General features: G+C 43.8%; 1 protein-coding gene across 1 annotated transcript in view; it reads right to left on the bottom strand.

The window, feature by feature from the left end:
- The window catches only part of REV1 (REV1 DNA directed polymerase), a 475,128-nt gene that overhangs the window by 149,240 nt on the left and 309,650 nt on the right, over positions 1-16,238 (bottom strand). The window contains exons 13-14 of the mRNA XM_086934725.1: positions 13,068-13,288; positions 7,198-7,370 (exon numbers count right to left, since the gene is read on the bottom strand). Of these exons, the coding sequence (XP_086790851.1) occupies positions 7,198-7,370; positions 13,068-13,288 (394 nt within the window). The remainder of the gene's footprint in view (positions 1-7,197; positions 7,371-13,067; positions 13,289-16,238) is intronic.

Below are 16,238 nucleotides of genomic sequence, written 5' to 3'. Positions count from 1 at the left end.
CTTCCACTCATCCTGTCATATTTGCAATTGTCTCTTGATGGAAAGTTACCCAGTATATCATGCTGGCAGTATATGTAGAAAACTGATATTGAGATCATTGGGCACCATCTTGGATCCCCTTATAGAGAAGAGAACTTTGAATACACCCCAGAAGGGAAACATTTAGCCTCAAGAAAAATGAGCTGAATTTATAAAATATCCTGCCAAATTAATGAAGTCCTTGCAAAATTGAAATACACTTACATGTAGAGAGGGAGTATGGGGTGGGTTGAAATATTAATTTGAATATTTTCTTCACAGTGTGTTACTGCTGCAATAAAAGAGTGGGAATAATTTAAACACAGAGCTATCTGAATTGCTTCCTGTACTGGACATTGGAGCATTAAACATTTTGAAAACTTTGTTCCAGCCTCGAGAAAGTAGTACATTTATTGGTTGGGAGGATGGTTTGTTTGGTAGAGCACAAATTTATCAGGCAATGGCAATGCTCTTAAAGAAGTTTATTATCCATGTAATAAAAAATTGAAAGCTAAGCCATAATATAATGAATGCCTCAGAAACTCAACTGAACAAAATTTGCAATCAGAAATCAATGGGAGCTCAGATGATTAGTTATAATATGATCTGGGTAAATAAAGTGAGAGTCTAATTGTCTTATTTCTGAAGTAATAACCTTAAGCTCTGACTTTCAAAAGATGACAATCCAAATATTTTTTTAAACCTAATCAGTGAGCACAATATATTGAAGAAGAGTTGAATGGTCAAGAATGCCATGTGGCAAGTTAAATGGATGAAACGGGGAAAGGTATGGAGCACAGAACATAAATAAGAGTTATGAGGCACTGCTAAAAATAGGAAGGCTTAGATCTCCCACCTCAAAACTAAACACTAAGATTTTGCTTTTATATGGAGAAGGATCAGAGCACATCAAGTGGTGGGCAAATGGAGAAGATGTAGCTTAACGGCTAGGGCGGTCGACCTCAAATCTGGGGAACCGGGTTTGAGTCTCGGCAACAATGCTCTGCATCCTGTGATTCTACGCAAATCTCTTTATCTCCCTGGGCTTAACAAAAATTAATGTGTCCTTATGTAGAACAGCAATGCCCTCGCACACAACAATCGCGGTATTTCAACAGTGGTTAAGAAGTTTACAACATTCTATGCATAGAACCAAAAATTAAGACAATTGCAATCCTGTTCGGTTTCTTAGGTAATGGATGTAGGGTTATTGGTTCCACAACCAGCCGACACGTGTTTCGTCTTTTATGTAATGCAACTGGTGCTCATGTAAGGCGCTCTGATACCTTTGGGTCAAGTTTGCGCAATATAAAAAACTCAAGATTGTATAGTGCGCTTACCAAACTACACTGGATTTCTGTAACATTAAAAATACAAATTCAACCCCTCTGTATTGCGAGCATGGAATATTTTGACCCATCCCCGTTATCCTGCTATATGAAGGCTGCTCATTTTAGATCCAGTACTTAGCTTTTGTCTTCAAAAGTGTCTGTAGTAGAGAGGAGGCATTTTCTGTATTTACTGGGCAAACCCCAAAATGCTGTACCGAAAACCAGCTCAGTTTAAGTTTCCCTCAGTTGTCGCCATGAAGCCGCAACTGTAGCAAAAGTGCACCTAACAAAACGTCATGTAACCAAATGTTGGAAAGCTTAGAAAAGGTATTTTTAAAATGAGGATTCATCATTTGCTTTTTAAGGATGAAATTCTTGATGGTACTGTGTGTCATTGACAAGGTATCTATAGTAATATGAATTCAGCACTTTCTAACACTTACTACTCCAGCAGACCAATGCCAAAAGACATAATCATCAATGTAAGTATATCAATTTTGGTTTGTATTATACAAGGTGTCAGAACCCCTTTCAAAGGGCCACAGGGGCCACAGGGCTACTGGGCTCAACCATGGTGGATGAGGCCCTTCATTCCTCATGTCCCGGACCCTGACCTATTATGGACCCTGAGCAACTGGGCCAACTACCCATTCTGGACTTGACTTTCAGTGATAGCTGTGGACGAGAAGTCGAAGGCTCCTTCAGGGGGAAGTGAACACGACTCAAAGTGCACACAGTACCAACAATAAATCAATGTCCAGTCCAATACTTACTTTAATAAGAACAATAAGAATTTCATTCATATCTCCACACATGCAAAAGAACACTGACACTCATATGAAATAAAACACTACCCTTGAGGTTGGGGTTCTAGACCTTGTCAGGAAAATCCCAGTACCACCCTCTTCCTTGTAATGTGTTTGAGGTTATTCCCCAATCACTGGCGGCGGCACACAGGATATGCGTACTAATATGTCTTACTCAAGAGTTCTCCTTTGACTCTTTGGGTATTAGTCAAAAGAATCTATGTTGAAGCAACACAGTTAATAGCGAGTCCCGCTGGTGTCACACAACCCCATATCTCGTCTTACCTGCTCCGGTGGTGGGGAAGTGTTCAACTGTGCAGTGAGTGCCCTCTCCCTGGGCGCTCCAGAGCCCAGATTGTTTTTTGGAAAGACTGGTCGCACAGTTTGCGCAACGCACCCAGAAGGCCCAATCTCTCTCCTCCAAATACCTCTCCCGGCTCATCCTGTGATCCTAGCTGCTCACGCTAGGCCAACACGGGGAAAGTCACTCTTCTCCTAGCGGGAGAGGGAAGGACTGGGTTGAGGAATTCCCTGGCTCCCAACTGGAGATCTAGCAAGGGTGTGGCGTCTTCAGCGCCGTTCTTGCAATCCTCAGTGAATAGGTCAGTTGCAGTTAGCTGGCTGAACCCACTAGTCATGGCAGTAATTGTCTTGTCTGTGCTACGACACAAGCACTTGGCCACGGTAGTATTGGCAGCCACTCTTGGCGTATGGTGTTGCCCATTTACAATCCGGTGCAGACTCTTTCAGTGTGATCGCCCTCACCATAGTGGCCCTTCCTGACATACGGGGTCGTCGATCTCGGTGGACACAAGTCTCATGCGCCTGGCCCAAAAAAGTTAATCAGTGACCACCTCCCTCCCCCTCCTCAGGCACACAGGGTCACGATCGTGCATGCCTGGTGCTTACCGGATGACGCTTCTACTACAGCTTAGATAACAGACGCCCTTTCCTGGCATAAGAGGGTCGTCTAACTGTTCTTTACACGGGCAACAACCAGATCGGTGTTCAGCCGTTCACCTCACACCTTGCTCAGGGAGTCCCCTCTGTAGGGTTAACTACCGGACCATGCTCTCTCAATGATCTCCTCTACCTCACAGGGTATAATGATCTTGGCATGCATGCAGCCGCTAGTGCTCCAGGCTCAAGGGCAGGTGAAATTTGTATTCCATGGGTTATGTCCCTTTACCCAGCAGAAATACTAGCAGGCCTTGTGCCCCAGTCTTGGTCACAGGCAGACGTCTTGTAGAGCTTACCCTTCTCGCATAGCCCGTATGGCAGCTTGGCAGATGGCAAAGTTTGGTGGTCTCAACCTCCCCTTGTTATAGTCTATTTCCAGACACCAAAATGTGATTAAGGGTCCGAGTCTGTGAAGTTTTATGTTGGGGTTCTGCTTCTTTTGAAATATCCACTTTTGTTTTTATTCTTTCTGCATGAAAAGCAGGCATGACTCCCGAATGTGATTGACCCACTACACAATTCATGGGAGTGACCAGAGTTCACACCTGAATGTCAGCCACAGTGATATGTGCATCAAAAGGTTAAACTCAGTGTCCCGGCTCTACTCTTTATGATTCCCTTAGGAGACTCATCTCTTTTCCGGAGATATGTCCACGCCGCCTTCTTGTGATTCATCACTGAATCAAAGAGCACCCTTTTAAACTGTAAAGGGAGAGTGGTCCATTCCTCCCATCCATGTTTCCAATCCAGCTCACATGAATGTAGAAATACAAAAACCCATTGGAGGGATTCCTCTACTCCTCATGTCTTCAACAGGCAGGCCTGGGCTTTCCAAAATGGAACCCAGGGTCCTCCTTATAATGTACCAATGCAGTCACACTCACTCAGTGCACACCCCTCACATGTTTGCATTGTGCACAGACATCACTACATTGCTTATGTAATGTATTCCCAGCAGGCATACATACCCTCAGTACATGCACGAACCACACATATCTTGCATAGCACTGCTCTATCCCCATACTGTACACTTCCCACCTACATCCAGCAAGTCACTATTTAAATTTTATTTATCTGTTTGTCTGACTATTGTGATGTCTTCTTGATTTGAACTCATTTTTCTTGCTGCTTTTTTGTCCAACTTGTTGTTGTGGTTTTTAACTTTTATTGATTACTGTGATTATTTGTTTTTAAATTTGAATGATATATTCGAACATTAAATCTGTCTTTGAAATGTATGATTTCTAACTCTGTGATTTGGTATTATATGTATAGATATTATTTTAATAAATTATAAGAATAAGTAAAAATTATTACTATACATTTTTGCACTGATTTGATTCCTTAGTTCATGTAACTTGCTACCTTTGGTTGGTCCACCCTGGTTGAATGAGAATTTTTGGGGGTGAATGTGATAAGTATTGTGGTTAAATATTTGCTCCCAAGGGATCGCTTTTTGACTTTGGTCTATTGGTACCCTACCACTTTGGTGTCATAGGGCCCCTCTCTCTTATTCTTAAATACATACACTCAGTATATGCACTAACCACACATATACTGCATAGCACAGCTCTATCCCTGCACTGTACACTTCCCACCTACATCCAGCCAGTTACTAATCTTGCTCTGCCTAGCACTTCACATTTACCTGCTGTAGGCCAAGGGCGAGCAAAGCACCCAGCAGTGGAACTTTTAAAGAGGTGAGTAAGCCTGTAGGCCTCACTACAGTGAGACTGGGCAACAAGCATTGGTAAAGCCAATAGGTCTTGCGCTGGCTGCTAGTCTTTTGGCAGTTCTTGTTTTGTCATGATTTTTGCAAAACGTTATTGTTCAAGAAGCTGTGGGGCCCTTATTAAATCTTTTTTTTAAATGGCTAAAGGCAAAAGTGTTTTTCTGTTTTCAAAAAAGTACACATTAGCATGGTGCACCGGCACTGAAGGAAACTACCTAGAGTGTTGGTGTGCTCCTTGTGAAAAGGCACCATGCCATATCTCAAAGACATTCAATGGTTGAAGTGGGCTAATATTACCATTTGATGGGTGCTGGGGTGGGTGGAAAAAATGTGAATGACTCAATCACAGATTAATGGAGGAAATCAGGCTGAAAACCTCTGTAGCAACTATGTTTAAATACTTTTAGTAAAATCTAAAGATCTTGAATAACACAGACCTACAAAAGCCACCGGTCTGGCATTGGCTGCTAGCCTCATCTTTCAGAAAGAAGGGAAGGAAGGCAGGAAGAAAGGAAGGAAGGCAGGAAAAAAGGAAGAAATGAAAAAAAAGAAGAAAGGCAGACAAAAAAGAAAGGCAAAAACGAAGGAAGGAAGGATTAAGGCAAAAAGTTAGAAAGGAGGAAAGAAGGAAAGAAAAAAGAATCAAGGTAAGAAGTAAGGAAAGAAAAAAGCAAATGCAGCAAAAAGAAAGAAGGAAAATAAAAAAGAAAATAATGCAAGAAAGAAGGCAAAACAGAAAGAAAGAAGGAAAGCGAGAAGAATGAGGAAACAAGGAAAAAAGAACAAGAGAAAGAAGGCAAAAAAAGGAAGGAAGGAAGGAATGCAAAAAAGAAAGAAGGAACAAAGGTAAAAAGAGAGAAGGAAAGAAAGAAGGCAAAAAATAAAAAGTAGGAAGGAAAAGCAAAAAATAGAGGAAGAAGGAAAGAAAAGGGAAAAGGAAAGAAGGCAACAAATAGAGGTGCAAAAGAGGAAATGAAAGAAAAAGCAAATGAAGGCACACAAAGAAGGAAAGAGAATGAAAGAAAGAAAAAGAAAAGATAGGAAAAAATGAAGATAATAAAAAAAGAAGGAAACCAGGAAAGGAGGCAAAAAACAAAGAAAGACAAAGAATAGAAGGTAAAAAAGAAGGAAGGAGAAAGGGAAGAATAAAAGAAAAAAGGGAATAGGTAAAAAGAAAATGAAGGAAGAAAGTAAAGAGGGTTCACTGTATAAAATATTCGATACTAAACCACAAATTACACCCCAACTATGTTTAAATAATATGGTTACAAGTTTACTGCAAATTAAGCACCATAAAGTTTAGTTTTCTTCCTGGGCAAAATTTATCAAACAACATTTGGTGAAATCTAGTCCAGGAACACAGTGTGGTATGCTATGACATAGCAGTCCACTGCAAATGGAATTTACAACAGCATTGGACGGAGACAGGAACTAATAAAGTTAGAATGTGCTTGGTGCTCACTTCAAATGCACCCTCCTATCACATCAGGCAACACTGGGACTGAAGGGAACTCCTTGTGTACAGATGTGCACCTTGTGAAAGAGTGAAATGCAGTCACTTAAAGTGACCTTAACTAGACCCAATGCACCATGCTGTAGTGGACGGGAGAAATATAAGAATGACAATAGACCAATGGGTGAAGAGAGGTATATGAAAGCCCCATAAAGTAATCATATTATACATATTATCTGAGTAAATTCAAAAGGTCTTGGCTAACACCAGGACTAAAAAGGTCCTGTTCACTACTGCTGATCACTACACAATATGCTGCAACCACCAAACTTGTGCTGATTAACTCTTGGTGAAGGTGGTAGCCTCCCATTACTATGAGGGTAGCGCCTTACGCGCCCCTACCAGTCCACCAAGGCTGCAATCCGTGAAACAGGCCTATGTCATGGCGCACACGCAAGATCCGTGTTCGCCTATGACAAAAAAAATAACATTCGATATAAAAACAACAGTACAGTTGGGCACTCAGAGCATGGGTATTCGTCTTTAGCCATGTAGAGGACTTTTCCGTCCCAACACAAGGTCTTCTGGATTCCTCCCTTTGAGGCAGCAGAACATAACTGGCAACCTTTGAACTAATGATTCACACAAAACTGTCAAGTATCATAGCGGGATCCTTGTGTTTGACCTTTTTTCTGAAATTCACTTTTTCCGGATCCTTTTCTACGAGACTTTAAATCGTAAATAAAAATAAAACAAAAATTAATGCTGCGGAAAAAACAGGAGCAGTTGAAAGAAGATATCCCACTCACTTACTTCAATAAACATGTCAAGTGTGCGAATTGTATAGGACTTCTTTTATTTATGTTACTAGTATATCATTTAACATTGTAATGTTACCTAGCAATGTTGTTGCAGATTCCATGGCCTCCAAACTTAGCAGGTTCTATTGGTGCTCCAGGCTTCCGGACCATGATTTTTAGAGTTAATTTTTGGCCTTTCATTCCAGCTGCTTCAAGACGTCTCTGGATCTCTTCCGAAAGATTCAATAGGAAAGATTCGGCTTCTTTAGGCTGAGAGAAGGATAAATGGCATACACTTTCATTCTATTAGAACTTCTGTATAGAAGGACAATATCAAATACTGGATGACAAGTAATCATGAAGACCTTTGGTTCTATGCAATATTGCATGAATTCTATTAAATGCTTCAAGGCAAACGGATGATGTTCTCTTGATTGAGGAGTTATGACATTTACAAATTACTATGGGCAAGAAAAGATATTTTTTTTAATGAATTACAAGCACATGCATGGCATCCGAGTGGCATCTACCAGCTTGTCTTCTGCAGTTAGGTTACATTTACTATCCTTGTACCACTGGATATGCCTTCTTGCGGCATATTCCACGGCACAATAAAAAAATGTATTTTGTAAAACAATCCGTTCTGCCCACTTGACATTACAAGCCTTGTTAGCACTTGCTTCGTATAGGGACTATGCCCAATTCCCCAACACTAGCAATCTTCAACAAACTCCTAAAATGCCCTATAGACAGCTCATAGGTCATTGCCAATTATCATCAAATGTAAAACCACACAATCAATCAGAATTCTCGAACAAGCATTGGCAAAGCCAATGGTTTTTGGCTATGCAAGAGCTATTGGCAATGTATTTTAGCCATGTTGTACATGGGTGTGGGTGCTGTTCAGCATGGCTAAAGGTTTGTGGTGTAGAGAAGAGTGCCATAGAGTCACGTGGTGTCATAGATTAGTATAGACCGGAGTGATGTAGAGTGGCACAGAGTAGGGTGATGTAGTTGAGCATAGTGGAGTGATGTAGAGTGGTGCAGAGAGGAGGAGTAGAGTGGCGTCGAGTAGGGTGACAGAGTAGAGTGGCGTAGAGTAGGGTGGCAGAGTGGAGCCGATTAGACTGGTGAAGAATGTAGTAGAGTGGAGGGTGGTAAAGTGTTGTAGCGTAGAGTGGCATGGACTAGAGTAAATTATGTTAGAGTGGAGGGGCATAGAGTATTGTGCGTAGAGTGGGGTAGAGTGTCAGAGTGGAGTGACAAAGTGTCAGACTGGAGTGACGCAGAGTGGAGGAGTGCAGAGTGGCACAGCACAGATTGGAGTAAAGTGTCACAGAGTGGAGTAAAGTGTCCTAGAGTACAATGAGGCCACAGAGTGGAGTGGACCATATAGAGTAGTTTGCAGTAAAGTGTCACAGAGTGGAGTGGTGTGAAATGTTGCAGAGTGGAGTTGCATAAAGTGGAGAACAGTGGAGAGGAGCAGCATAGAGTAGAGTGGAGAGGCTTAGAGCGAACTTGCGTAGAGAAGAGTGGCGTAGAATAGAGCAGAGAGGAGTGGCGTGGTGCAGATTGGAGCAGGGTAGAGTGGTGTAGAGTAGAGTGGCACAAAGTGGAGTGACTTGAAGTGGGAATAGAGTGAAGTGGCATTCTATGAGAGTATTATAGAGTGGCACTGTGTGGAGTGAGGTGGCATGGAGTGGAGTGACACAGTATTGTGGGAAGTGGCATAGAATGACTTTGTATAGAGTGGCCTACGGAGTAGAGTGCAATGGCTTATAGTAGAGTGGCCTAGAGTGCAGTGATGTAGAGCACAGTGGCACTGAGCAGAGTGGTACAGAGTACAGTGCTGTAGAGAGCAGTGGTTTATATTGACATAAAGTGCAGTGTTGTTGAGTGGTGTAGAGTAGAGTGGCACAGAATGCAGTGGGGTAGAGTGGTGCAAAGCCCATTAAAGAGGGGCAGAGTGCAGTGGCATAGAGTGGATTGGTGCAAAGTAGAGTGGTATGGAGTGGCGTGCAGTGGAGTAGAGTGCTGCAAAGTAGAGTGGGGGTAGAGTGCAGCAGCATAGAATGCAGTGGTGTAAATTGGAGTGGTGTAGAGTGAGTGGCGTGGTAAAGGGTAGAGTGCATTGGCATAAGTGGAATGGCATATAGTGGAATAGCAAAGAGTAGAATAGACAGACATGGAGTGCAGTAGAGTGACATTGTTCAGAATGGTGCAGAGTAGAGGAGGCGCAGAGTCTCAACAGGAAGAACACAGAAACAAGCTCACCTGTCAAAAAAAAAGTGCCCAATCCAACTGACTGCACAGAAAACACATTAGAAAATAAAGGATTGCCAATTGCCCGGTAACTCTTGAACAGTTCTCTCATCTATAATTTCCAGAAGAACTCCTGAAATCTGGTGTCCTGGAATCAAGCAAAGAAATGATCCATGCTAAAAGCAAAGTGGTACTGCAGACTGTGATACTTCTGTTTTCTCTGCCTTTCTTAATACCTTGCCCCTTATTTTCATGTACCTGTACAGCAGAACACACAGTTCAGGACTGTCTCTTTTTTTAATTTTTTTTTATTCTTTCTGCCTTCTTTTTTTGCACAAGAAATGCTGAAGTTTTATCACTAGCACGGTGGGCCCGGTGAGGACGGTTGGGGCATTACATGACATGGCGAGTTGGGCGAAGGAGAGTCCTCCGGTGCGGAAGTTGCAGATATGTGGTGTCTGTGCGAGGGCGAGGTGGGCGGAGTGGAGGTTTCTGGATGTTTTGTGGAAGTTCAGGCGGTGATTCAGGTATGCTGGTCTTTGGTCGTGGAGGGCTAGGTAGCAGTGGATCAGTAGTTTGGACTGGCATCTTTACTGGATGGGGAACTAGTGGAGGTCTCTCAGGTACTGGGTAACGTGGGTTCTTTTGGGCAGGTTGAGGATCAGTCTAGCTGCTGCATCTGGAGTCTTCTCATGAGTTTACTGGCAGTGAAGCATAGAGTGCATTGCCGCAATCCAGGCGGCTGGTGAAGAAGGTCTGTGTCACTGTTTTCCTGGCGCTGATGGGGAGCCACTTGAAGATTCTGTGGAGCATGCAGAGAGTGTGGGAGCAGGCTGAGGAGATGGCATTGACTTATCGTTTTCATGGAGAGTTCGCTGCCCAGGATGATGCTGAGGTTGCAGCCATTTTCTTTCATTGTGGGGGTGGGTTCGAGTTCTGATGGCCACCAGGTGTCGTTCCAGGGGGAGGTGTGGCAGCTGAAAATTAGCACTTCGGTTTCAGTTACATCTCTATGTAAATATAAACCATTACAATCCCACTGGTCAGCGTGATCATTAGTGTCAGGACATTCCACAGGAACTGGTTATTCCATATCATAATTCTCAACATACTAGAAATTTGCAGCATTTTCATCAAACTTCTCTTCATCTAATGTTTCAATGCCAGAATAGTAGTATATTGCTCCACACCACATCCAAGAGCCTCCTCAGTGTCCATGTGACTTGTGCATAATGTAGTGAAAATGGCACATTTGCAAAAGTAAATGCGACAAAGGACGAGTACAGATAGCAGCAGAGACTTTACTAAGAGGTGTGCAAGACACCTCGAGATTGAATAAGTAAGAACACAGTGTATCCTAGACTCTCTTTTTGGGGGATAGTATCTTTTTTGCCTTGAATTAGCCATAGAAGGCCTGGAATGAGCAGGTGCTACGGATCTGCACTCCCTGCAATGTTAAGCAGAAACTTATGATGGCTTTCTCAAAGGGTTCTGGGGTTAATTTCAGCAATTTCCTCATGTATCAAGGTCACAGTATACTGGTGTCAAAAACAGTAATCCTCATTTGACATTTTTCATCACAAAGTACAGCGGTCTTGAAGGTGCTGATTTCCTAAATTAAACTGTCCGTCCACAGGTAAGAAGAGGTAAGAAGTAGTCAAAAATATCAACTTAGAAAAGACACAACATGGAGTAGAAGCATTTGTTGAAAAATACCCTTGATAAGATTAAAAATATACACTAGTGTTCATAGCTCCTGGTCTAATAAAATAAAAATAAAACTGGTACCAAGAAGTCAGGAAATGTAAAGGCCTACTGTTCTCAGAAAATGTAAAAAGGCACAAGCAAAGTAATTTTATATACCAGCCTAAGAGTGATTTTTTTTTATTCTTCCAGGATTCAGCCAGGAGGCGGAAACTACTCTAAGCTTGTGACTTGGTCAAACAAATGAGGCCGCAAGTTTTGGTTAAGTAGGCTTATTCAATCAATGACCATACAAACGTGCCAGACATCACTGAATGTTGGTTTAACAATCTTTCTGACGAACGGCAACTCAATCGCAGGACATCATCAATGTTTTAATGTTGACTGTGTAACCTCCTCGTTAATATCTTTCTGGCAACTTCAGAGCATTTAATTCAGTAAATAATTGTTTACATGTACCCTTCCCAGATTCTCATTAATATGATGGCGGGGTGGCTGTCAGAGCAACTTAATGAAACAGCATAACAACATCCCATGCCCTAATAGGCAGTAAGTGGCTCAAACAGAAATCTGGTAAACACTGAGATCGGGGTTATAAGCTTGTAAGAGGACCTCTCTTCTGTTTAGGTCTTCAACAAAGACCCATACAACTTAGATTAATGTGGTTACCTGTGTTTATTTTTTAATCTTGAAGTACTATGTTAAATTATGCCAGGCCTGACAAGGTAGGGCTGGAAAGCAGTCATTGTCTCCCAACTGCAATACAGCATCCCATGTCTAGTATCTTCTTGGAAGATTGCTAGTGGCTCAAAATGTCTTGGTCAGTGTCAAGCTGTGCCAGCAAATTTGACAATGCCTCCCTACTACTGAAAGTACTTCAATGACTCCCTGTTGTAGCCAGGGTCAGGTTATATGTGCTTTGTGTTACACCAGAATCACACATTTTGACAGAGATATTGGCATGCTACCATGACAAAAGACCTCTCTGCTCTGAATCTTACAGTCTTCTTACATTTCCAAAATGCCAATCCAGTGGGCAGATGTTTTTTTATGCAGACCCTCTCTGAGAAAGAGAAAAGAGAATTAACCCAACCTTAAATCTGACCATTATAGGTTCAGACAGAAACTCAAGAATAAGCTCTTTGCTTACATATAAACTGTACACGTATCACCTTCCATTGCATTCCTTATGCCAGTGCCAATAAGCCAATTTGTTGCAGGGTGTTCTATAAATGGATATACCCATACCACAATACTCCCAAGTGATGCCACAAAAGAAATGCCTTAGTTGTCCAGGAGTTTTTGGATGAGACGGTGTGCTTCATTTCTTCAAGGCTATTGACATTGGACTACTTGTTGCACTTTAGTTGATCAACACATCACTGGAAATTGACAAATTCCCAATTGTAAAACAGTTTGACAATCAGAGCCTCTACCATCCCCTTCCCCCAAGATACCCCCTCCACCCCACCGAATTAAGCAACTTAGAGGTCAAGGACTGCTTTAATTTAAAAGTCTAAAGCCAAGACTCATTCAAATTCCCACCAAGAACAGCTGCTCTGGACAGTCGCATTAGCAAGCAGTTTACTAAGTTCAGCAGGCAAAAGCCCTTGAAGTAATAGTAGAAGTACTTCCCCAACAGGCTAGAACCTTTTAGGAACCTTCAAACTACAGACAACAAAATGTAGTATTCAGTCCACAAGAACACCGTGCCGAGACAACCCTCTTAATGTACTGGTTAATGGGAATCATAGGAACATTACTAAAGTCTTCATGAATTGTTTTATGAATGTTTTTTTACGTAGCTGCACGGTCTATCTTTCGCATTTCACCCTAACTAGTGAGCTGCTTCTGTTTAGATGAGGAGAACCTGAATTTCAATGCAGCAGATGTTGTACCTTTATTTAAACCAACACAATATTGTTAGGAATCATCGTTAGCTATCACACCAACTTGCATACACCAAACAATGAAAAAAAGACAATGGCAATTCCATCTTACCTCAGTAAACCGTATGCCATAGTTAATCTCTGCGGAAACTGATTTCCTTTCTTTTTCTGCTTGAATAGGCCTATCATCCAATCCACGACAAAATCGATAAAGCGTCTGGCCGGTTTTTGGACCAAATTCTTTTTGGAGCTTTGCCATAGTAATGTTCTGCAAGTCACCACATGTCTTAACATTCAAAGAGGCTAATTTATGTTCCATAGACCTACCAACACCTACAAAATTCAGAACACAGGTTATTTGTTTGAGGGCTATAACGTGAATTATTGTTGCCAGTTAATATACAAAGTGTTTTAAACAAACAAGTTTGAAACAGGTTCTTGGAATTAATTTATGGCAATTTCCCCCATACAAATGTCTCCAATGAATGAGGGATAATACAGAGAATTAGATTCACAGCAATTAAATTCTGCACATATTTCCTCTTTCTGACTTATTTACTCCATGCACATTTCATTACATATAAGTTAGCACAATTTGAATGGGGAAAAATCAAAATGCGCATAAAATTAACTCACGTTTCTTAAACCAGATTTGAATGTTAAAAGCTGTTTGTGCCGCAGCACAAATTTCACTGCAAACTAGCCATGAAGGCCCTAGTTTAGGAACAGATGCACTGTAAGCTAGAGGCAAAATGAACATATTCAGTCATGCTATACCTCATTCATCTATTTGGTAAAAAAATAAATGGCCTAAGACTTAATGAACAGGAAAAAGCTGACAAAGTCAACCTAGGGGATACTAGGCAGGGCAGTCCCTTATCATCATTACTTTGTCCCTGGTACATATTTCGTTTTTCAGCCAGAAACAGAGAAACACAACATAAAGGAGATAAGAAATGTGCTGCTCGTAGTTGTGAGCGCTTTGGGACAGAGGAGCACGAAAATCATACCGGAGCCAGAGGTCAGGGCGGAGCAAGTAGGAGCGGTACTGAGAGTCCCAGGATCAGCAGCGGCGGGTCTATCAGCACCTGGAGACTCTTCCCCAACGACCATGCCTCCTTCCTGGCAGCAGAAAACCACGACTCGAGGCACCCGCTCCGCGGGAGCCGCTCGTAGTTGTGAGCGCTTTGGGACAGAGGAGCACGAAAATCATACCGGAGCCAGAGGTCAGGGCGGAGCAAGTAGGAGCGGGACTGCGAGTCCCAGGATCAGCAGCGGCGGGTCTATCAGCCGCACCTGGAGACTCTTCCCCAACGACCACGCCTCCTTCCTGGCAGCAGAAAACCACGACTTGCGGCCTCCGCTCCGAGGGGGCCGCTCGTAGTTGTGAGCGCTTTGGGACAGAGGAGCACGAAAATCATACCGGAGCCAGAGGTCAGGGCGGAGCAAGTAGGAGCGGGACTGCGAGTCCCAGGATCAGCAGCGGCGGGTCTATCAGCCGCACCTGGAGACTCTTCCCCAATGACCACGCCTCCTTCCTGGCACCAGAAAACCACGACTCGCGGCCCCCGCTCCGCGGTAGCCACTCGTAGTTGTGAGCGCTTTGGGACAGAGGAGCACGAAAATCATACCGGAGCCAGAGGTCAGGGCGGAGCAAGTAGGAGCGGGACTGCGAGTCCCAGGATCAGCAGCGGCGGGTCTATCAGCCGCACCTGGAGACTCTTCCCCAACGACCACGCCTCCTTCCTGGCAGCAGAAAACCACGACTTGCGGCCTCCGCTCCGAGGGGGCCGCTCGTAGTTGTGAGCGCTTTGGGACAGAGGAGCACGAAAATCATACCGGAGCCAGAGGTCAGGGCGGAGCAAGTAGGAGCGGGACTGCGAGTCCCAGGATCAGCAGCGGCGTGTCTATCAGCCGCACCTGGAGACTCTTCCCCAACGACCACGCCTCCTTCCTGGCAGCAGAAAACCACAACTCGCAGCCCCCGCTCCGCGGGGACCGCTCGTAGTTGTGAGCGCTTTGGGACAGAGGAGCACGAAAATCATACCGGAGCCAGAGGTCAGGGCGGACAAGTAGGAGCGGGACTGCGAGTCCCAGGATCAGCAGCGGCGGGTCTATCAGCCGCACCTGGAGACTCTTCCCCAACGACCACGCCTCCTTCCTGGAGTGCACTGCTCACAAAACCTATAAGATCACACCCCCTGACGCGCATCGCGAAACGCGCGCGGGACGGCGCAGAGCGAATCCCGGGCCAAGGGCGGGCCCGTTGTAGCCCGTTCGAGCCCGAGAGAGACCAGACCGGGCCACCTTTCTAACACCCGCGACCGGCTGATCGGCTCAACTGGGATCTTACCAACATGGCTTCAAGGGAGACGAGGAGCAAAGCGGCCTCTCTGGCAACAGGTACTTTAGATAGCTTTTTTATCAAAGCCAATACTGTGGTAAACAATGGACTAACAGCCCTAGAAAAACAGCTAGCAGAGGGGATTGAGAGCACACAGCATTCCTCCCTGGGTTCTACTATTATATTCCCAGAACTCTTGGACGCTACCCACCTACCACTTTTGGATAGCATCGATCAAACAATTGAATCTGTGCTTCAGCAGTTGACACCCTCCAGTTCACATCGAGATAGAGACTCACTCCCTATCATTCCTGAGTCGACGCCACCTTTAACACCCCACCCAGTTCTGACCAGGGAAGAGGGGAATGACACTAACTTAACCTATCCAAGAGGTCTGCGTGAGGGGGCTGTCCCAAAAAGAAAGATAATCAGACAACCAAAGGGTGCAAAAAGGGCTAAATTGGACCATACTCAAAACACCATTGTAAACACCACTGATGTCACGGAAATTCCCACCGCCGTGAATGCCAACGAAATGGTGAGTCCAATGCACCATCTTAACACCCAATTGTCATCACAGTCTGGTCCGTTTATATTTGGAGAGGGGTCTTGCAGCAGTATGGACAATACTACTCACCTTTTTACTAACATTCTTAAAAAACTGCTAGACCCACTGTTGGTTAGGCTTGATTCTATTGAGGCTAGACTTTTAGCAATAGAAAAAGCATCTGGGGGTTTGGTTGATCAGCGGGAATCACGGTCCAACAACAAAGGAGCAGCTGTTTCTAATACTGGGATTTCCCCTCCCCTTAGTGCTCCTAGAACTATCACTGCAAATCAGCCAACCTCTGCTGCTATTGGGAATGTCCCTACAGCTACCCTACCAAAACCTAATCCAGTAGCCCCACCAAGGCAACTGCCTCCAGTGCCCCTAGTTCG

This window comes from Lissotriton vulgaris, chromosome 8, assembly GCF_964263255.1.
Source record: "Lissotriton vulgaris chromosome 8, aLisVul1.2, whole genome shotgun sequence".
Taxonomy (NCBI): Eukaryota; Metazoa; Chordata; class Amphibia; order Caudata; family Salamandridae; genus Lissotriton; species Lissotriton vulgaris.
Note: the sequence above shows the minus strand (reverse complement) of the source record. Positions and strands in the feature narration are given on the sequence as shown.